This window comes from Condylura cristata, unplaced genomic scaffold, assembly GCF_000260355.1.
Source record: "Condylura cristata isolate star-nosed mole 26May11 unplaced genomic scaffold, ConCri1.0 scaffold00015, whole genome shotgun sequence".
NCBI lineage: Eukaryota > Metazoa > Chordata > Mammalia > Eulipotyphla > Talpidae > Condylura > Condylura cristata.
The window spans coordinates 17,189,410-17,210,765 of record NW_004567116.1 but is presented as its reverse complement, the minus strand read 5'-3'; the positions used below and the strand labels follow the sequence as shown (position 1 = coordinate 17,210,765).

Here is a 21,356-nt window from a genome sequence, read left to right as displayed (position 1 = left end):
ACCCTCCCCTTTATCCTCCCTAGGGATTGCTGCCTGTGGGCGCAGGATTTGTCTGCAGCTCCTCTGTGTCCCTGGGGACAAGCTGGGCAGGTATGCCCGATGCCGCAGGTTTGTGGTAGGGGCCTCATTTGGCTTCACACCTGAGCTTCATGCTCCAATTGGGCCTTTTATGCAGAAAAAGGGTAAAGGCCATTTTTGTTCTCTTTCTTCCAGCCTTGTCTTTTTTCTCAATAAGGTGGGTAGGTAGGACACCTACCTCAGCTGTTCCCATTCTTAGGAAGGGGACCGAGTCCTTTCATGTGGACATGGAACTCCCTTGATCACTGAGGACCTAAGTTATGAAGAAGCTGTTTGGAAAAGGCAAAAGTGTCACCCCACCCCAACGCGGACAGAGATGGGCAGGTGACCTGGGTGAGCCGGTCACATTTCCTGTCCGAGGAGTTGTAGTTGGAGCTGAGTTGTCAGTAGTAACTCCTCGTTCCTTCTAAAGGCCTGGCCAGTGCCTCCTTTTAAACTTTTATTTGTTTCTGTTATTTCTAACCGAAGAGCGCTGCTGTCAGACACTCGTCATTTGAATGGTCCTCTGTGTCCTGCCCAACTCTGTCTGATGCTGGAGGTATGACGGTGGCCCTTTCTCCCTCAGCACCACCTGGGCATGCTCCTTTTCCTCTTTTATGGGGCTGAAATCGTGGATCCTGCAAATTCACCACTTCTCCTTCCCTGCTGGCCAGGCCTCTGTCCAGCTCCTACCTGTGGCCACATACCTTACACCAACTCTACAGTGAGGACTGTGTCCTATATGGACTGGAAAGAATGACTCCTGGCTGGAGGCAGTTTCATCTTATTTGTTGTCCATCTGCCCAGCCACCCCGAAGGCAGTTTGCGTCTTAAAGATAAGGAAGCGGGCTCACAGGTCTGGCTGGTGATGGCATCCAGTGCTGCTGAAAGGAAACGGCCTGTGTGCGGTGGGACACCAGCTCTGTGTTCCATCCCAGTGAGCAGGAAGCTGGGAAGCACTGCTTGATCTGTTCTTTTAGTTTCTAGAAGCCAAGTCCTGGCTGGCACTGGACCCGCCCTGGCTCCTGTGACAATATGGATAAGGTAATGGGAAATTATTCCATCAAGCTTGCAGCTCTTATTTTTCTCAAGACTTAGGATCTGTGATAAAGGAGACGTGCTAGTAATAACTGGGCATATGATCTGTCAGGATCCATGTTGCTCGAAGTTCTGAACTACAGGCTGTTACCTCTATCCAGTCTCCCCTGTAAGTTCCTGAAACTATTTGCTAATTGGATTGGTTAAGGTCAGAACATTCCTGGGGTCCTGTGTGGCCAGTGGACAAGTCTACTTATAAGTCAGTGTCCATGTGCTTCCTGAGATCTTCTCACACGGTGAAGCCTGGCTTCAGGGGCAGGTATGACCAAGTTCCTCCTTCCTCTTTCTTGGGTGTAAGTGAGTGAGGAAGCAGGCAGCACCCCCCACACACACACACCTTCAGCCCTACTGTGAATTCGCAAGGCAGTTTCCCACTGAGCTACACTATAGCTAAAGCAGGCTTCTGACTCCCATCCGCCAGAAGGTATGCTAGTAAATGGTGAAAAACTCTGGTGGGAAGGGGGAGGTGGAGCCAGGAACAACCCAAATTTCATACACACATTTCATTTTCTATCACTCATCCCTGCCAATTTCAAGAGAAGGAATGCACATTAGCACACAATTAAGCAGTATTTCCACTGTGAGAGTCATTAATAACCTCAAGAGCTTAGGTAATTGTAAAACATAGCAAAATAATTAGGAAGTGATGAATGTTAAGCCTGTATTTTACGTTATAGTTTAGCTGTAAGTTGACATTGCTTAATTGTTAATAATGGCTATATTTACTGACCGTTTTTAAAATACCTACACATTTAATATCAGCTTTCACAAGGGTTCAAACTGGCTCACCATTCCCCTTGTGAATGGTCTCTCCATCAGGACACCTGTTGTTTTCATCTGACAAGCATCCTCCCCCACACTTGGGGAACAGCCTCTTCCACTCCATATGACGGATGGTTATATGACCTGCCTCCCCCATCACCCTGACAACAGGAGTTGTGATCAAAGCTGTGGAATGAGGGGTTGGGTGACCCGGCTGGGCATTTCAGGGACCTTGGCTGTCATTCCCCAATTCTGCCAACCCCATTGTTACTTTGCAAGTTGTGGGAAATGCCTGCCAGCCCCAAACTAAGGGAGAAAAGTATCGAGTCAGATGTGCCGCGCCAGCAGGACACAGAGATGGTCTGAGCGAAGGACGTCAGGATTAAAACACACACTTCATGGTCAGCAAGCAAAGGCACTCTTTATTCTTCTCTCCTTCCCTATTTATACCCTTCAGCATGGAGCCTGGGGCTGGGGGTAGGCGGAAGCTTTCAGCAAGTGCGTCAATAACATGCGACAATAACATGGGGGTCAAAGAACAGTGGAGTAAATACAAGGCAGTAAACACAAGGCTGGAACACTTCCTGCCTCCTGTTTTTCTGTTCCAGCACCCATGGCTCATTCTTTCTGTTTCTACACAACAGTGTGCATATGATTCTGTGGGGGAGGTGGGGAGGTCTGTCCAGGCAAAGGACCCAACAAGACGTTTCTTCCTGAAGGTTCTTTCCCTGTGCCTGCCCCTGTTCCTTGCAGTCAGTAGGAGCACCTGCCCTGAGAGCCAGGAGGCACCCACATTTCAATGCAGGTTCTGCCATCTGTTAGCTCTGCGTCTGTGGGTAAGTCACTTCAACTGTTGGAACCTCTGCGTCTTCATTTGTGAAAGAGACCAAAAGCAGAACCTGGTGGTGGTGAGGATTAAATGAGATTGATCCTGCTACCTACCTCCATCTATGCGTAGCACACATGTACACAGGATATCTGTGTAAGATCCGGGATCCTTACATTTGTGCTATAAGGGTACAGATACTGCTGGATGGGTGATGGTGGTAGACGTCCTGGAAGGGGCACACAAGTTTGTGCTGGGACTTCAGCTTGAGGTGCAAAATGTGCCTGCTTCTCAGGAAACCTAGGGGGTGGAGGTGTCTGGCAACTCAGGCCTGATCAGGCCTGATCATAGGGCAGCTGCTTTAATGCCCCCCAAAGTAGTGTGGGCCCAACGTCAGCTGAAGGTACTGGTTTCTAAATCTTAGCAATGAACCAAACATTTCCAAAACACAACATAGGCTAAAAATAAAGGCTCAACAGAGCCCCAGAGTTTGCCACTCCTGTTCCATCCAAAGAAATCCTCCTACCAGACCCTCTCTCTGTCCCAGACAAAAGTCAGATTCTTGTTGCCCTGGGTTACTAGAGAAGTGTAGAGCAAATGAATTAATCAGGTGTTTATGCCACTAGTCTCTGTGGCTGTCACCTGCAGCCTTGAGTAATGCAGAGATGCTTGGAGCACAGGTGCGGGGCATGCATGAGTGAGTAGAGCCTAGAGGGCAGCGGAGCAATGAGGATGGTGAGTGGTGTGACTGCAAAAGAGGCGAGAACGGGCCCTCCCTTGTGGTGCAGAGACTGGGCCCTCCCTTGTGGTGCAGCGGGTTAAAGCACTGCACTAAGAAGCTAAAGCCACTTCCACTTCCGCATGAGTTGGATTCCCGCCTGCCCTAGAGGAGATCCACATGGCGCGGCAGACCTCTCCTGACCCGCCCGCTGCTCCCCTCAGCAGTGTGTTTCGTTGATCTGCCTGTTCTGCTCCCCGCTCTGTCTCTGGTGAATCCTCTCACCCTCCGCATCTCTGTACCCCAGTTCTATATGAATAGATAATAAATCTTTAAAAAAAAAAAAAAAAAGAGGTGATACCATGAGATGACTTGAGAGAGGGAAGGCCAGAGAGACCTAGGAGAGAGAGAATAGAGATTCATGGGAGGCTGAGAGGCTCAGCTGCCTGCCTGGCCTACCTGCCTCCTGGCATGCCAGGCCCCTTGCCTAGTGTGTCTGTGTGCCTGGTTCCCTGTGAGCATTGAAATCTAAAAAATTCGCTAAGGGCTCCGGGACTATGCATTTGACAGAATCGATAGCAAACCTGCCCTGTGCATGCTGGCTCAACAAGAAGCACTCTTGTTCTCCCAGAAAAATTTAGGCTCGAACGGCCAATGAGAAAACGGGATAATCTTAATGAGAATAAACCAGGCATCAGGAAAATTGATGCAGAGCTCAGGTGAAGACAGATGTTCAGTGTGGAAGCCGGTCCCCCATTCTCTCCCCAGAGTCCCAGTAGGCTCATAAAATTGGCCACTTGTTAATTGGCCATTGGTGCAGCCTCAAGCTGAGGTCCCAGCACAAAGTTGTGTGCCTGTGTGTGCCACTTCCAGGCCTTCGGCCACCATGCACCCATCCAGCAGGATCTGCACCCTCCTAGCACAGATGTCAGGATCCAGGATCTTACAGAAATCCTGTTTTTCCTGCCGCATTGCTCACAATAGCCAAGGTGGAAACAACCCAGATAAAGGTGTGGCATGTTTACAACAACAGATAGCACTGGCCATGAGAAAGAAAGATATCTTGCCTTTTGCAACAGCTTGGATGGACCTTGAGCATATTATGTTAGGTCAAACAAAGACAAAGATGTACCCTCTGGTGATTACGGGTCTCTCTACTCCCCTCCAAGGCCAGCCCTACCTGCCTCTCAGCCACGCAAGGACACCAGTCCAGTGGCCCTTCGTCCCTCCTCCCCCTCAGCCACATAGTCATTTCTCCCCTCTTAATAAGAACCTTCTCTCCACCCAACTTGTCCTGCCAGGGGCTCTAGAGCTCAGCTCTCCTCGACAGCTGAAACCCCTGCCTCTGTTGCCTCCCACTCCCTTCTCATGCTTTCTCAGAACTACTCCAGTCAGGTCTTAGCCCATCACTCAGCCAAAATCCTGACAAGATAACCAAGATTCAATCCATGTTGCTTAATCCAAGACAGATTCTCAGGCTCGTCTTATTCGTTCTACGAGTGCTACTTCCTAGACATTTCTTAGACACCTTCCTAGACACCTTTTTCACGTGGCTTCCTTATTGTCCTGGTCAAGCTGAGCCTCCAAGCGAAAGCTGGTTCTCTTTCTTCCTAGACTCACTCTCTTAGTGACCTCATCTGACCCTACCTTTTATTTATTTTTTTAAGATTTATTTATGCATACAGACCTAGATGCAGGGATGGTGAGAGGATTCAGTGGGGAGCAGAACTGAAATACACTGCTGAGGGGAGCAGTAGACAGGACAGGAGAGGTCTGCTGCACCATGTGGGTCAGCTCTCTGGCTGGGAATCGAACTCATGGTGCAGTGGCTGCAACTGGCTTCACCATAGTGCTGCACTTTAACTCCTTGCGCCACCAGGGAGGGCCTGACCCTACCCTTTAAATGCATCTGCATGACAGTACCTTCCTGGTATAAACCTCCACCCCAGCCCTCCTCCTCAACACTAGGCTACCTTGTGTCTCCACTAGAATGTCTAACAAACACCAAAAACTTCACATATCCTAAACTGCTGATCTTTTCCCCCAAACTGTCCCATCTGTGGCCTCCCATTTTAGAGGGACCTCCCAGGGATTCCCTCTCTACCACCCACCAAGTCCAGTAGGACTTCCCATTTCAACATACACAGAATCAGGTCATGGCTCCCCACATCTACCGCCAACAGAGTGGTCCTCGTAGCTAGGGGATGGTGGTGGTCATGAGGATTTCGGCCATAGTATTATTAATTTTCTCACCCTAACCACCCAAGCTTCACCAATTCTTTGGCGATGACCTACAGTTGCTGCTAGCAAGGGCATGAGGGATCTAGATGCCAAGCATCAAGATGGAATACTTGAAGGTTTCTGTCATAGAATACCTTACCCTGGGCCCTCCCTGGTGGCGCAGCATGTTAAAGCACAGCACTAAGAAGCTAAAGCCACTTGAGCATGAGTTTGATCCCCGCCCTGGAAGTGATCCACACAGCGTGGCAGACCTCTCCTGACCCGCCCGCTGCTCCCCTCAGCAGTGTGCTTCATCCATCTGCTTGTTCTGCTCCCCACTCTGTCTTGAGTGAAGACTTTCACCACCCCCGCACCGCTGTACCCCAGTTCTGTATGCATAAATAAATTAAAAAAAAAAAAAGAATACCTTATTTTTTGTGTTTCTATCACTGGCTCACCTCTCCTCTTCTCCACAGAAGCAGCCAGCACCTGGCAGCAGAGGTGTGTGCCCCAGATTCCTCTGGCCCGGTAAGGGAGGCGGGTGACGGGGCCGAGCCCACTGTACTGTGCCATTGCTTCTCCCTTAGTTGGATTTTCATCCCACGGTGACCTCCCACCCCCGCTTCTGTCCTGTGTCTCCTGTCAACCCAGCAGCACTGTGATCCTGCTACTCATCTGGCAAGTCCTCTAAGGAGTCCTCACCCCACTCCAGGTAAAACCCAGCTCACTGACCGTGGCTGGAAGGTCAGTGACCTGTCTGCACTCATCCCCAACACCGCTCTTCACTCCTGCTCCAGCCATCAGGCCTCTTGGCTCCTGCTTTGTTGTTGGGAGCCAGCCATACCACCTCCCCACCCCCAGCTGCTTTGGACTCCTGAGAACTAGGGGCGGAGCTGCTGTGCCAGGTGAAGCTATTTAGCAGGTGGGCTAATAAGGCAGGTGGGTTCTGGGGGATCCTGTTTTCGCAGCCAATCTTGCACGCTGGTGATACAGGGAAACTGAATGGAAGGAGACGTGTGGCAGAGAGACGCGTAGAGACTCTAGAGACATGTGGGTGAGGCTGTCCTTCGCAGGACAGAGACTGCTGCTACCTTTATTTGCATTTTGGTTTTGCTTAACCTCTTTGTTGCTGTTCCCTGCCAGAAGGTGCCTCGGGTTTGTTGCCCAGCATTTTGGCCTCAGTGGTCCCAGTTGCCATCAACCCTGGGCATTTGTGCACAAGGTGATGGGTAATTTTGAATGTTTATTGGAAAACTATTATTAGGAATCTCCTTTGAAAGGTCTCTTTCAAAGATCTTTCACACTAAGTGTGCGTTTGTTTTTATGCAGAGAATGGCAGAATCCCCTTAGAACATGTATCCCTTAACAATGTGGGGCCCCTGGGTACCCTCAGCTGCACACTAACAAAATGTCCCAGTATCCTTCCATCCTCAGCCTTTGCACCCACCCTCCTGCCCAGAATGTTACCCCAGGTGTCGCATAACAACCATCCTCAACACCTTCACACCTTATTTAAATGTTTTTTTCTTCAGGAAACCTGTCTGCATCCCTCCTCCTCCTGGTCATCCCTACCTACTCCTTTTCCCTCTGTGCTTGTCATCATCTATGATGCCCTATTATGATTTTATTTATTTACTGTCTGTGTCTCTGTTCCTGCTCCTCTCAAAAATTGAGGAGGGTGCCTGGGTGAGACATGGAAAGCACTTGGCCAGTACATCTAGGAAGAACGTGACTGGATCAGATGAAAGACGGTTGTTGCCCCAACGCATAACAAAACAAGACACTTCTAAGGACTAAAGTGCTTTGAAAGCAAACCAGCCATTGTTCCAGACCTCAGAGTCTTTCTCAGCAGGGACAGAACCGGGAGACAAGGTATTTTGCTCTTAGTTTTTCCCAATTCCCTCCTGACGTGGCAGTGGGGGGATGACCTCCCCGGTCCTGGGAGCCCCCCAAGCAGCAGCTTCCAGCTCCGGTGAGACAGCTCCCTCAGCAGCAGCACAGAGATGAGACCATGAGATTTACCACAGCAAATGGGCACTGAATGTGGAGTGCGTGCTGGGGGCAATAAGAACGGAAGTAAATACAGAACAGAAAATAACCTTCTTTGAAATGACAACAAACAGGACACATTATCTAAACACTAACACCTAAGGAGGGGCTGCTCCACCTCTAGCAGGCAGCTCCTCAGGAAAGAGAGGCTGACTTCTTCCCAGGCTGTCTGGTCTTCAGTCCTTGTAACTTTTCATCTTTCAGCGCCTTCAAGAACTTATCTGCAGGAGAGCAAAACAAACTTAGCTGTAGTGAAGATAAGGGTTTTTCCTGACACTTTCTAAGGTTTCTGGGATGTATGCTCCCTACATGAACCTCAATCCCACTTACAATACCAAATGAACCCGGGGGGGGGGGCGGGGGGGGAACAACTCTGTCAAATATGCTTTAGAATATGTAGCCAAGAAATCCCTGACGTAGAAAGACTTTGTCTTCTAGGGGTGGTTTTCTTCCCTTGGCTGTGGGCAAGAGGACATTCCCAGTGCCTTATGAATTGAAGACCATTTCCCAGAGGGCATAAGGACGTAAACATTTTGGCTTTGGCTTTACATCATTCCCTTTCCTCGGCAGGAGGGCACATTAAACTTGCTTTATACAGTAGTGGGGGTGGTCTTACTAGAACCACCTGCCCTCCTTGAGTCGTCAAATGCAAACCTTAGCCATAACGCGTGATGGCGAAGACCAGGTCTGAAGGACAGCTATGGTACTGAATGTTTTGCAGTGTAACAGGTTCTTCTGGGATCAGTCAGATTTGCCCTGACCCTCCAGCAGGGAGAACTCAGGCAGCTGGTGGGCTAGAGTGGTCCTGCCCACAACAGTACACTTGGTCTTACTGGGTCTAGATTCCCTCGACTTCTGACATAGGATCTCATGGCAGAGCCCACTGCCCTGGTGAGAGGGCTGACCAGGGTCAAGGTCAAGGGTCACAGGGAAGTTACCTCCTGGCATTGAGAAACAGGTCCCTAAGTCCCTCAGCTCAGGGTCTTGAGTTTTCTCAAGCCATGTCAGTTTAATTGCACCTACCTCCTCCTCCTATTCTGGGTCTCAGTTTAATATAAACAATAAAGCTCTGGAGATAAGGGCTACCTGTGGTGAGTGGAATTTCGGGGTGGTGGTATTAACTGAACTTTAACGAGGCCTAAGATTAAGGATGGAGATGGGGGTGGGTGGGTAGAGAGAGGCCTAGAATCCGGAAAAGGGTTCAAGAAGGAATGAAGACGGAGTTTGGGACAGAGCTCATGAAACCCAGATCGTGGTGGGTGGAGAGTCGGTTGAAATCTAGGATCGGGGAGTTTGGGCTCTGGGGATCCATCTGGGATGCGGGGCTCCCAAGGGCTGGGGTTTGAGCCGAGGTAAAGGGGGCGGTGGAGCCTAGGAGAAAGCCAGGGCTGGCTATGGGTGGGCTCTGGCAGCCTCGGCCAAGTCACGCACAGCGCTGAGAGTCGAAGCCGTCCCCAGTGATGGTGAGCAGCTCCAGCTCCTTGATCCGGATCTCCAGCTCGCACAGTTCCTCGGGGTGGGAGTTTGAGGCGAGTCGGGCGGTCGTGGGGCTGGCGGCTAGGGGCGAAGCAGCCACTTCGGGGCCCGGCGGCGGCGAGTAGAAGAAGCGCAGAGGCTCGTAGGGGATGGCGGCCAGGCCGGAAGGCCAAGGAGGGAGGCAGGGGCGCTCGCTGGGGGGACCCAGGCCGGGCGGCGGCGGCGGGGGCGCCGGGGCTGGGGGCGCTTGGGGTAGAGACCGGACCCCAGCTGCCCCGACCGCCGGCGCCCCGCCAGCTTTGAGCGGCACGAAGAGCTTCTTCCAGATGTTGAAGTCGCTGAGCGGCGAAGCCGAGATGCCGCGATCGTAGAGGGATGGGAAGTATAGGGGCGGGGCCGGCCGCTGGCCCATCGTGGGGCTCTGGCTGCCGCGCCGCCCCTTCGGCATCTTTTGAATGGGAGACTGCGTGGGAGGAACCCCGCGCCGGGAGACGCGCGCCCGGCCCCGAGTCGCCCGGGTACTGAGGTTCCACGGGCCACGCCCCGCGGGCGCGAGGCCCCACCCTTTCACCTTAGCCCCGCCTCTAACAGGCCGGGTTCTCCTGTGCGGCCGGCCACGCCCCGGAGTGTGGCCCCGCCCGTTACGGTAGGCCACGCCCCCCATGAGAAAGGCGCTGCTGGAATGGGAAGTTAGTTGTTCGCGTTCACCTTAAGCTGCACCTCAACGCTTAGGGTTCTGCTCCGCCAGGCGACAGCCTGTGACTGCATCCTTGCTCTCTTGCACCAGGCCTGGTCCCGCCCACCCTCTGCTCCACCCTCTACACCCACAACCCCTAAATTCCACAGGCTTGGTTGGCTCTGACAACTACTTTAGTCTTCTTCTCCTTATATAGGGAGAAGAAATATTTTAAACCCGTCCCCTGCCCCAGTTGACTTTCCCCACCACCCCGTGCTGCAGAGAAGTCTGGGAAAATGAGGTGTTGACTTTTCTTTCCTATGCCTGGCATCAAAGGAGAAGAGGGTTGATTGTCAATGATTGTTACACCAACCCACGTTTCTGCCAAGTTTCCCAGTATGGTGGCAGATTCTGGAAAAAGGAGTTTGGATTTGTAATAGATCTGAAGTAGTATTGTTACAGGGCACCCCAATGTGAATTGGGTTGCCTGTCTGTGGGTCTTCACCCGGGCGGTTACAATTCAATCGTATTATGGACACACTCAAAAGGTTAAATAATGGATTTATTTATAAGGAGAAAGTTTAAGGAATAACCCAGGGAAAGAGGGAGAGAAACACAGGTTAACTAGGATGTCCTACCAGTTCTGCTGGACTCCACCTGCACGCTGAAAACTGATTGAGCGCCAAAAAACGATCAGCTGTGAGAACCACCAGGTCCCTGTTGGTGCCGAGTTAGCACATTACCCCCGGGGCTCCGGGGGTGTGTGCCCCCTGTTGTGCGTGTCAAGGTGGCCAGGTGATCGGGGCGATAAAGCCATCACAGACTTGGGTTTATCTGCCTAGGACGCCAGAGGGACGACCTGACCTTTCTCTGCCCTAGCACACTCCCTTGTAAGGGAGTGTCAGCATCTGGCAGCTGCAGGCGGTGTGGCCAGAGAAAGTCCCTACTTCCACCTTTCCCGCCTTAATCTTCCACTCCTACTGCCTAATGGTATATAAAGGGATCGCTGGAAATAAACGAGAGACTCCTGGATGAAGAACCTCGGCGTCCTGTGTTTTCTTTAACCTCATCGTCCCTCGCCGGACTCGGCTCCGATCAGCCGGACGCGGCAGGTCCCCCCAGAGCCCAGATGTCTGGTTTTATCCCAACTTGGCTGCTCAGCTCTGCCCTCACGTCCCAGGGTGCTTCTTCTTGGTACTGATGGGATTTGGAGTTCCAACATCTGGAGTAGGGGTGGAGTCCATGAAACCTGTTACAGTATGACTGCAATGAAATACAGCTTAGTTCTCTTCCAGACATAGTATCAGGAGCTAATAATAGTCAGCACACAGAGCTCTGAAAGGAAATCTTGCAGAACCCATTTCAAATAGTTCAGCCATTTTTAGAGTGACACAGAGTTCTTGTCCAAGGAACATGACCAGCTCATTAAAAGAAGCACAGTATCCTGTATTAATCATAAACTGAGGGGGAAGTAAATTGCCTCAGCCCAGTGATTTTGGTGTAAAGGGACAAAGGTGGATGAGGGCCATGTTAGGCTGTTGACTGGTGAATGCTCTGTACTTGTGTCTACATATAGGGGTGCTTATGTGCATAGCTGTGAAGCAGATGGACAACCTTTGTAGCTTTGGGCATGTTGCTTTGCCTCTTTGAAGGGAGTGATCCTGTACCTCTGTGTTATATACAGAATTGTAAGCCAATGTTTCCTCAATTAAAAATAAGTAATAATAAATGGAAATAAGAGAACCAGATTGCCACGTGTGGTTGGTTGTGATGACCAGACAGAATGGTGTATGTGAAACACTTAAAAACTGTCTAAATATAAGGGGCTTTATCCCTAACAAGGAACTTTGGTGAAACGGAGATACTTTCTCTTCCCACATGTAGCTGTCATCTGCTTTGCTGGCTAGGATGCAGCCCAAGATTCCTATCATGCTGAGCATGTTATCAGTATACTCAAGTATTTGGGCACTGGTAAGACAGTTAGATGTTATGGGAATATTTCACCCCGAAACAGGCTCAGACAGCCCTGACTGGACTGAATTTGTAAGATTAAGGGATTGCTTTGAAGTTGTGTTCAATGCTCCTTTTTTAATCATAAGCAAGAATGTTGAAACTGTCTTCCTTTAGTTAATTGAAAATGGTTAGCTCGCCAAATGTCTCCTCTTTCTTTCACTCATTAACGAGTGAACTGGGTATTATTTTCATGTATATAACTTACATAAACTGAGACCAAACCTCTGAAAGTGGGTCACTCAGAAAAACACCTGGACTGTTCTCTGGGACTCGGTCCTCAGTTTGGCTCTGGATAGCAGCTTTAACAAATTTCTAATTCAACTTTGAATTCACATTACAGCAGTGATTATTTAGGTACTAACCCCCAAGCAACAGGCCTTATCCCATTTTTCAGATGACAAAGCTAAGGCACTTAAGGTTACATAGCTTGAGGCCCTGTGGCTGGTTTGCATCAGAGAAGCCTATCAGTTGGCTTGGTTTGTGTTCAGCTCTTCACAGTTCCCCCCAACAGTTTCCCTATTCTTCCAGGCAAGATCAACTTCTGGCCTCTGGCCTCTAGCCCTCTCATTACAAGTTGTTTGTGCCACAAATCAAAGGCCCATTTATTCTGGAAAACTGGAAACAGTTTTCTTTATTATTCTTCTGAACTAACCATTGTGTTGGTCTTGCCCTGGGGGCCAAGGCATCTCTGCCTCCACAACACCTACTATATCATGAAAATTTCTGATAAAGTGCACTCTAGTCTTGTTTTCATCAGTAGATGTGGTCATGTACTTGCAGAGTAAGCAGTTTTTAAAAATAAACTGAAGCTCTAGAGGCAGTTTAGTGAAATGAGAGGTCAAAAGCTTAGAAGATGAGAGCTTTTTTTTTTAAATTATATATATTTTTTATTGCGATACATTGGCTCAAGCACTCTACGATTTAGAGGTCTAGCTTCACCTCTTCAGATGTATGTCAGTACCCCACACTGTTACAGGGCAGGGAGAGAGAGGTACCCCTGATCCCCCAAACCTGCCTGCTCTAAATAGGTTCTGCCATCCACCTCATCAGTACATGACATAAGAGATTTAATACAATTAAAGGAACTTTAATACATTGAGTATATAATACAGAAAAGACAAGGGATATAATTTCTAAATCAAATACCTGAAGTTACCCATCCTCTCGTGGGTAAGTCTACCCAAAGGGACTGGCCTAAAGCAAGGCCTGAAAGCCCTCCACAAGACTAAAGCATCTTCTGGCTGGCACCCATAGAAAAGGGTCAGAAATGACAGACAAATATGGGAGGAAAAGAGCACAATCAAAATCACTATAAATGCTGCCATAGTCACCTCCCCAGGGGTTTCTTACCCACATCTGTTTCACCAAGTACAGGGCCAAGAAACAAGCATAGTTTCATCATATCTCTTTGCTCCATGTAGCTTCCTCAGGTCTCCTTCTGGTTCTCCATCCTGCTTCCTTCCTTATGTTTTGTCCCAACTTCTGTGACCCGCCAAAAGAAAGGAAGGCAGGAGGCAGAAAGGCTGAACAAGCAGAGTTTATTGCTCCTGGAAAGCAGCTGAGACGGAGCCCCTAGAGTGGGGTCTGCAGCTACTGCCAGTCCTATGGGGGAAAGGGTCTCATTTGTAGATTCTAAACTCAAATTCCAAAAGGGTGACTCATCGCTGTGTCCCTAGATATAAGGCCCAGTTCCTTATCACCTTCATCTAGTCTCATCCAGAACTCAAGTTCCTTTAATTGGATGCAAGGCTCAATTTATTACCGCCTTATCACCTTTGGATGCAAGGCCTGATTTATTACTGCCCTTATCTAGTCCCTCAGTAAATCTCGGCATTTGGTCACTCCCAACACCTCAGATCCCTTCTCTTTGCTGAGCTCCACCCTCCTTCTGTTACAAAGCCACCACCACAATACCCATAATCCTCCACAGTAGTCCATGGGGCCCCCTCCCCTACTGACTCCATACCCCTTGGCAATCTTGCAGTTAGATTTCTAGGGTTTTGGTTTAGTTTTGTTTGTTCCTTTTTCTGACAAAATCAGATAGTTTTATCTTTCTGATTTAGTTTGCTCGGCTTAGTTTCCTCCAGTTCCATCCATGTTGTCACAAATGGGGGAGAGGGGGAGGGATTTCATCCTTTTTTTTTCTTGGTTAGTGTTACAGGACACCCCAATGTGAATGGGCTGCCTGTCTGTGGGTTCTGCCATCGGCCACAACAAGACAAAACATATAAAACTTTAATGAAAAGGGACTTTAATACATGAGTATACAATACAGAAGACAAAGAATGTAATGTCTAAATCAAACACCTGAAGTTACCCATCCCCTCGTGGGCAAAAGTCAACCCAAAAGGGATTGGCCCAAAGCAAGGCCTGAAAGCTGCCACTAGACTAAAGCACCTTCTGGCCGGGACCCATGGAAAAGGGTCAGAAATGGCCAGACAAATCTGAGAGGAAAAGATCAACATCAAAATCAATATAAACACTGTCATAGTCACCTCCCTGCAGGTATCTCACCTGCCTTAACCAGTCCAGGGTCAGGAAACAAGCACAGCTTCTTCCTCACATGCTTGCTGCTCCATGTGGCTTCCTCAGGTCTCCTTCTTGTTCTCCTTCCAGCTTCCTTCTCTTCTTCTCTTCTGATTCCTTCTCTTCTCTCCTTTTTCTCAGCTCAGCTCCACCCTCCTTCTGGGTGGGCAGGGAACCTGGAACTTCCCCTTTCCCTAGGGACCGCCCTGTTAAAGTAGCTGAGTAGTATTCATCTGTATATATATGATATCACATCTTTATCCAGTCATTTATAGTTGGGGACTTAAGTTGTTTTCATACTTTGTCTATTGTAAATAGTGCTGTAGTGAACATAGGAATGCATATTCTAATTAATGTTTCAGACTAATTATAGTTTCAGACTGATACCTAGTAGTGGAATTGTTGGATCACTTGGTACAGATCTATTTTCAGTATTTTGAGAAACCTCCCTGTTTCTCTAAGGGCTGGAACAATCTGCATTCTCATCAACTGTGTAAGTTTCCCTTTTCCACATACAATCATCAACACTTATTTCCCGTTTTGTTTTTTTTTTTAAAGATTTATTTATTTATGGATACAAAACTAGGGTACAGGCTAGAGGTACAGGGGGGTGAGAGGCTTCACCACAGACACAGTGGGGAGCAGAACAGGCAGATCAAGGAAGTACAGGCTGAGGGGAGCCAGGCAGGTCAGGAGAGGTCTGCTGCAACATGCGGTTACCTTCAGGGCAGGTGGAGACCGAATTCATGGGGAAGTGGCTTTCACTTCCAGTGCTGTGCTCTAGCCATTAACGTGCCACTGACTCACCAGGGAGGGCCATGTTTCCTGTTCTTTTTGATATGAGTCATTCTTTTTTTTTTTTTTTTGAGTCATTTATGCAAATAAGAACTGGCTGTGTTGCAATGAACAGCCCCCACACTGATAAAGAAAAGAGGAATCATGGAGCAGGCTACATAAGGCAGGATGCTGCTCAAGAGCAAGATCCTGGTCTTTTTATTATAAACAGCATTAGTCATATGGGGAAGTAGAAAACTAAAGGGAGAAGCAGAAGAAGCAGAAAAAGCAGGGGAAGCGTGGGACTGGTGGTTCTGTATTTCTTGTCTGCTGATAGCTTGGTATGTGGCTCCAGCCCTGATTTCCCAGGTTTTCAACCTTACCAATAAGGCATTCAGGGCTGCTCCAACACCCCCCACCTCTCCCCCCACACACACACACCTCCACCCCAGTGTTCCCATCACAACTTGTGAGGTAAGAATCAGGAGCTAGTCTCTGTATCTTGTCACCAGCCCCCAGGGCGTTCTTGATGCAAACCCTTCCCAGGGTGATCCAGCTTTATGCTCTTAGTCAATGTGAAAGGAACCTTGTAGGGTTGGGCTCCTATGACTGGGCAGTTCTGACCTTGCTTTGGGAATACAGAACTGTAGGTAATAAAATGGAGACTGGATAGGCCATTTAGGATTAGCAAACCCACACATTAAAATTTAGTTTATTTATTTATGCATAAAAGAACTGGGTGTAGGCCAGAGGTGAGGTCAGTATATGAGTCAGTCCTGTGTGTCAGGGTTGAGGGGGATGAGGTGGTAAGTCATTGTGCTTTGGATTTGCATTTCCTGATGATAAATGATGAACATTTTTTTCCAGGTGCTTGTTGGCCATCTGTAGGTCTTTGGAGAAGTGTCTATTTACATCTGCTCATTTTTAAGTTGGATTGTTTTCTTCTTGACTTGTATGCATTTTTATAAATAATGGATATTAGTTCATTTTTTGGCTGTATGATGTGCAAATATTTTCTCCCAGTCAGCAGGATCTTTCCATTTACACAAGTTTTTTTGTACATAAATTTTTTAGTTTGATGTAGTCCCATTTTTGTTTTCTTTGTTGTTATAGTCAAGTCTCCAAAGATGTTAAAGTTAGTGTCCCAAGACTGTGTTGCCTGTGTCTTCTATGTGTTTTATGGTCTTAGCTCTTATGTCCAATTGTTCACCCCATTTTGAGCTAATTTTTGGTGTGAGATCTTAGTTCCATCTTTTATATGCAGCTGTCCAGTTTCCCCAGCACCACTGTGAAAGAGGTTTCCTTTCTCCATTGAGTCTTTTGTTACAAATTAACCGTGCAAGTATGGGTTTATTTCTGGCATCTCAATTCTGTTCCATTGATCTGTATATCTACTTTTATTCCACACTCTTTTGATAACTATAGGTTTTTGTATAGTTTGATGTCAAGATTGCTTTTATTACTCAAGGTCACTTTGGTTCTGTATAAATTTCAGCAATGTTTGCTCTATTTCTTTGAATAATGCCACTGAAATTTTAACAGGAATTGCATTGAATCTGTATATTGCTCTGGGTGAGACAGCCATGTTAACAATGCTAATTCTCCTAAGCTACAAGTAAGACATATTTTTCCATTTTTTGTGTCTTCTACTTCATTTAATAATGTCTTAAAGCTTTCATTTTACAGATCTTTCACATCCTTGTGAATTTTACTTGTGATGCTGTCACTGGGATTATTTTGTTTTCTTTCTCTTCTATTTTGTTGAGGAATGCAACAGATTTCTGCATAGTGATTTTTGTTACCTGTCACTTCACTGTTGTGAGGTGTTGGGTCCCAGCCAGGATGAGCCTCCCCAACCACCTCTGGAGCTTAAGCACAGAAAAACATCCTGTTTTGTCACAGACAAAACCATGTAAAACATGTAAAACATGGGGCATGGAATCCCCATAACAGAAAGTACCCCTCATCATCATGTGTACAAATGCTAGGTCTTCAAAGCCAAGATATCTCATCATTCCAATTTTCAAAATACCCTGGGGGAGAGTAGCCTTAACACACCATTAATTTATGATATTAAGCTTTTCTAGTGAAAAACAGCAAGAACGATGCAAAATTTAGGGACAAAGGAAAGTGCAGATTTCAGCCACTGGTATGTCTCTTGAAGACAGGACTTGCGTTTCTATAGCTTGCCTTCAACAGTCAACCATCAATTTATGCTATTACATTTTTCTAGCAATAGAAGAGACCAAAAAATTCCTTGTGAAAGCTGAAAAGAACCTCCTGTGACCCTCTCTTTCCCTTCTCAAATGAGCTGATCATACTATTTAAATATGTTCCAGGAACCAGAAGGGAAATCACTTAGGGCTGCAGAGAAACTACTCCAGCTGTCACTGCCAAGTTGGCCCAGCCACGAGCAGAAGAGGAAGTGATGACTGAGCTCAGTTTTAGGTGTTTCGCCTAAACTGCTTCCCTCAAATGGGGCTTTTCTGTGGAAAGGTCTGGTCTTCAGAGACTCTTAATGTCTACCTTATCCTCACTCAAGTTAGTTTTATTCTTTCTGAATAGGACCCAGTTGGAAAATGAAAAGCTTTTGGTATGTAACAGCAGAGGAAATCGGGATTGTACAGAAACGGAATGCTTAGAAGTCCTCTTGGAGTTGATTTAGAGACAAAGCCTCCAGACTACTGCCAGCAGTGGGGCCACCAGCGGAGCGGTCTTTCCTGCTTTTGAACCCACCAAAGCTGGGTCTTCGTTACACAGGTCCTTCTGGCAGCAGGTATACTTAAGTTTCTTCTCCTCAGAGTATGCATGAAGGAGCAGGAAAGTGCAGTGTTTGGAAACCCAACACTGGAAATAGTTGTTTTTCTCTGTGGGGGAAACACACACACAACAATAAGCAAAAATGTTGGTAAAGATCTGCCTTTGAACTCTCAATTCTACTTTTTAGAACTTACACCATGTAGAAGTAGAGACCTTAGGACAAGGATATGCACCCTGATTGGGTTGTAAAGGGGAATAATTAAGCAAAGCAAGACATGATACTATTCTAAGTGGAACGTTTCCATAACGCCAGTCTTACAGAGAGCTCTCATATAGTCACCTGTTGCCCCTACCCCCTACTGCAAACAACCTCCCCCACTACTAACATCCCAGAGTGGTGCCTGGGTTATAGCTGAGGAACCTATATGGACTCACCATTATTACCCAGAGTCCATATTTGGGTTCACTCTCAGTATCACACATTAATAGGGTTTGGCAAATGTTTCACAGGTGCCCATTATCCACTGCCCTAAAAATTCTGTGTTGTACCTATTCATTCTTCCCACTTCCTCCTAACGCATGGCAACAGCTGACTGACCTTTTAGATTACCTCCTTAGTTTTGCCTTTTCCAGAAATCCAATGATTGGAATGACATAGGATGTGGCATATTCAGATCTGGTTCTGTCACCTAGTAATGTTTATTCAAGTTTCTTTTATGTCTTTTTTGGGACTTGATAGCTCATTCCTTTTTAGTCCATTGTCTGGATGTACCTCTATAAATCTGTTGAAGGACACTCTGGTTGCTTCTGAGCTATGGCAATTATGAATAGAGCTCCCATTAACATCTATGCATACTTTTGTGTGAACATAAGTCCCCAATCCATTTGGGTAAATAACCAAGGGATGGGATATATTTAATTTGGATACTTCTCACCCTTTTTTTTTTTTAAAGGATAATTTTGATCTGTCCCTACTCACTGAGGGATTTTGCCTTTTTTGGTGAAATTGATCTTTGTTTTAACAGGTTTTTCTGAACCTGTAGGTCTGCCAAGTTAATTTTTATGAGTTTACATGGTATGTTCAGCATTCCTTGCTATGGAATGCTGATCCTGGGAAGAGATTGTTGTAGAGTGTAGAAGCATGAAATAACCTTGAAGGGCACTTTTCCTTTTATCTCAGAGAGATGTAAGCCTGAGGGTGTTACTTTATACACCAGGGACAACCTGAAATAGCCATTTTCTTTGCCAGCATTATTTTCATGTGTCTGTTCAATCCAGGACCACATGCAGCAAGAACAGAGATGTGTCTTTACCATCCACTATTTCCCAAATTCTGTCCTAATAGGATTTATGGAGGTAAAGGTTTCATAGTCTCACCAATGTGAGAAGATGAAGATTTGGCAGGACCAGTCAATGTTAGCAATCCCCTAGCCCACACCCATGGTGCAGTGTTTTACAAACCCAGGACCCTCCTCTGTTTAACCCTTACTTCCTACTTGTCTTTTGAGCACTGCTCGCATCTCTCAGACTCTACTACTTAACTATGCAATGAGATGGTTGTAAGTAAAGTCCTTTATGATCTCCAAACAGACCTCTCTTGTGACTTTAATGTCTCCTTTCTCCATCTTCACATCCTTAGCCCCTAGCTCAGGCTCTGTCCCACTGTGGGCTCGTAAAAAATGGGGAGACAGCCAATGTCACTGTTAAACACACAGGTGTTAGAATTAGATGGATTCTCATGTTCCAATTCTGAGTTGATTACTTTGACCTTAGTCTGTTGCTTAGTTGGCGTCTCACTTTTCTCTTTTATCAAACAAGAATGAAAGATTATGCTGCATGGTAGGTTGGAAGCATTACATTAAAAAAAAAAAGTCTAAAAAGTACTTAGTGCTATGTGACTTGTAGCATCAAATAGTAGCTACCACTTATTGAACATTAACTTAATGAGCATGATGGTGGAATCATTCCCGTGCCCCATGCCCACCCCATGGCTCTCATCATCTCATTCTACTGAGGAGAAAGGGAAGATCATTCTCTTACCTCCTTGGAGAATGAGACACGTATCGAAAGGTTCAGAACAAGTGCTGGTGTTCGTGCATGGCTGAGTTGGTTTAATGCAGTTGTAGCACTTCAGGCTGTGACCTAGTGAGGAAGAAACCCACGAGGACTTGTTACAACACCATGGTCTTGCAGAAAAGTCCAATCTGGGAAGAAGTTAGCAACTTGCATGACCTTCCATTCCCACCCAAATCTGCAGCACAAGTATTTTCACAAGCTCAAACTAATTTCTGCCATGGAATCAGTGTTTAGAAGTACAAATCGCTGGGAAAAGACATTTTCAAGGATGAAATATATAACATCTCACAGAATGTTGTGGTCAAGCCAAGAACAAGTGTGGATTTAGAACCCAAGAGCAGACTTCTAGTTCTAAAGCCAAAGCTTAGGTGTATTACCAGTGAGGGAATTTCCCAGGTCAATAAAAAGTGACTCCTCTGCCTCAGCACAGCTAGAAGTCCAGCTCGCTACAGCATAGTAAGTGGGCACAGCTGCCTTCATCAGTATGCCATCCACCCTCATCCATCCATTCCTGATTTGGGTCATTTCCAGGTTAACTCTTTAAAAAGTTGGTCCCAAAAGACCCTCTCCTTCCGCCCTTTGTATGCAGGAGGCTGGGCAGGTGTTGAGCACTTAGGTTGTTTCTACACTTGGATATTATAAAAAACATGGCAGTGCAGTGCCCCGGTTTGTGAAATGGCTATTGTTCCTATTCAAGTCGTAGGATTTACCTTTGCCAACTGGACTTCATGTTTCGCTAGACTATTTTCCCTTCTTTTTATAGATCAATGGTGGAAAGAAAAAGATAAATTGTATTCCAAAGTTGTGACGGGGGAAGGCTGAGGATTAAGAAACGGAAGAAAACTTTACTGATTCACATGGAAAAATATTTTTTAGAATCTTCCTACAAAACTGCAGGTTTGGACCATCCCTCAAGTCGGGGGGAGGCCCCATTTGCCCACTCTTCCCCAGTGTCAGCGTGTCATGTGAAAAGGGAATCATGATGACACAGACAAAGATGCAGTATTTCTTCAGCCCTCTCCCTGCTCCACATGTGTGTGGCCTTACATGAGAGAATGTGAGAAGGAGGTGCTACTCTAGTCTGGATATTTGAGAGGGGCCTTTTGAAAAGGTTGCCCACAAGAGTGAGTTTCCTGCTGGAGAGGGCCACCGTTCATGGGGCTTCTTGACAAACCTTGAAACAGAGGAATCAAAGTCCACGTTTGGAACTTCTGTGGGACAAACTCATTCACCCAGTGTATGGTTTGACCGTGACATTCTATACACCTATGTGCTTTGTTTCTGATGTTCACAAAACATTGGAAGAGATGAGCTTCAACCTCCTT

The 21,356-nt window shown here is 47.0% G+C and overlaps 1 protein-coding gene across 2 annotated transcripts; it reads right to left on the bottom strand.

Moving 5' to 3' along the window:
• Positions 1-6,961: 6,961 nt before the first annotated feature.
• Positions 6,962-9,669, bottom strand: LOC101627479 (chromosome unknown open reading frame, human C11orf91). 2 transcript variants are annotated; one of them, XM_012725253.1, is made up of 3 exons: positions 9,162-9,669; positions 7,849-7,951; positions 6,962-7,736 (listed from the first exon to the last, which is right to left on the bottom strand). In XM_012725253.1, the coding sequence occupies exons 1-2, from the start codon at positions 9,652-9,654 to the stop codon at positions 7,866-7,868; spliced, it is 579 nt and encodes a 192-aa protein (XP_012580707.1). In that variant the 5' UTR covers positions 9,655-9,669; the 3' UTR covers positions 6,962-7,736; positions 7,849-7,865. The 2 variants fall into 2 exon arrangements, with proteins under 2 accessions (XP_012580707.1, XP_004682995.1); XM_004682938.2 differs by having other exon boundaries at positions 6,962-7,951.
• Positions 9,670-21,356: the final 11,687 nt, after the last annotated feature.

Coding starts and splice junctions, on each gene's coding strand:
- LOC101627479 (XM_004682938.2), bottom strand. CDS start 9,654: ATGCCGAAGGGGCGGCGCGGCAGCCAGAGCCCCACGATGGGCCAGCGG. Junction 7,952..9,161: donor CGGCTTCGACTCTCAGCGCT/GTGCGTGACTTG, acceptor GCTCTCCTGCAG/ATAAGTTCTTGAAGGCGCTG.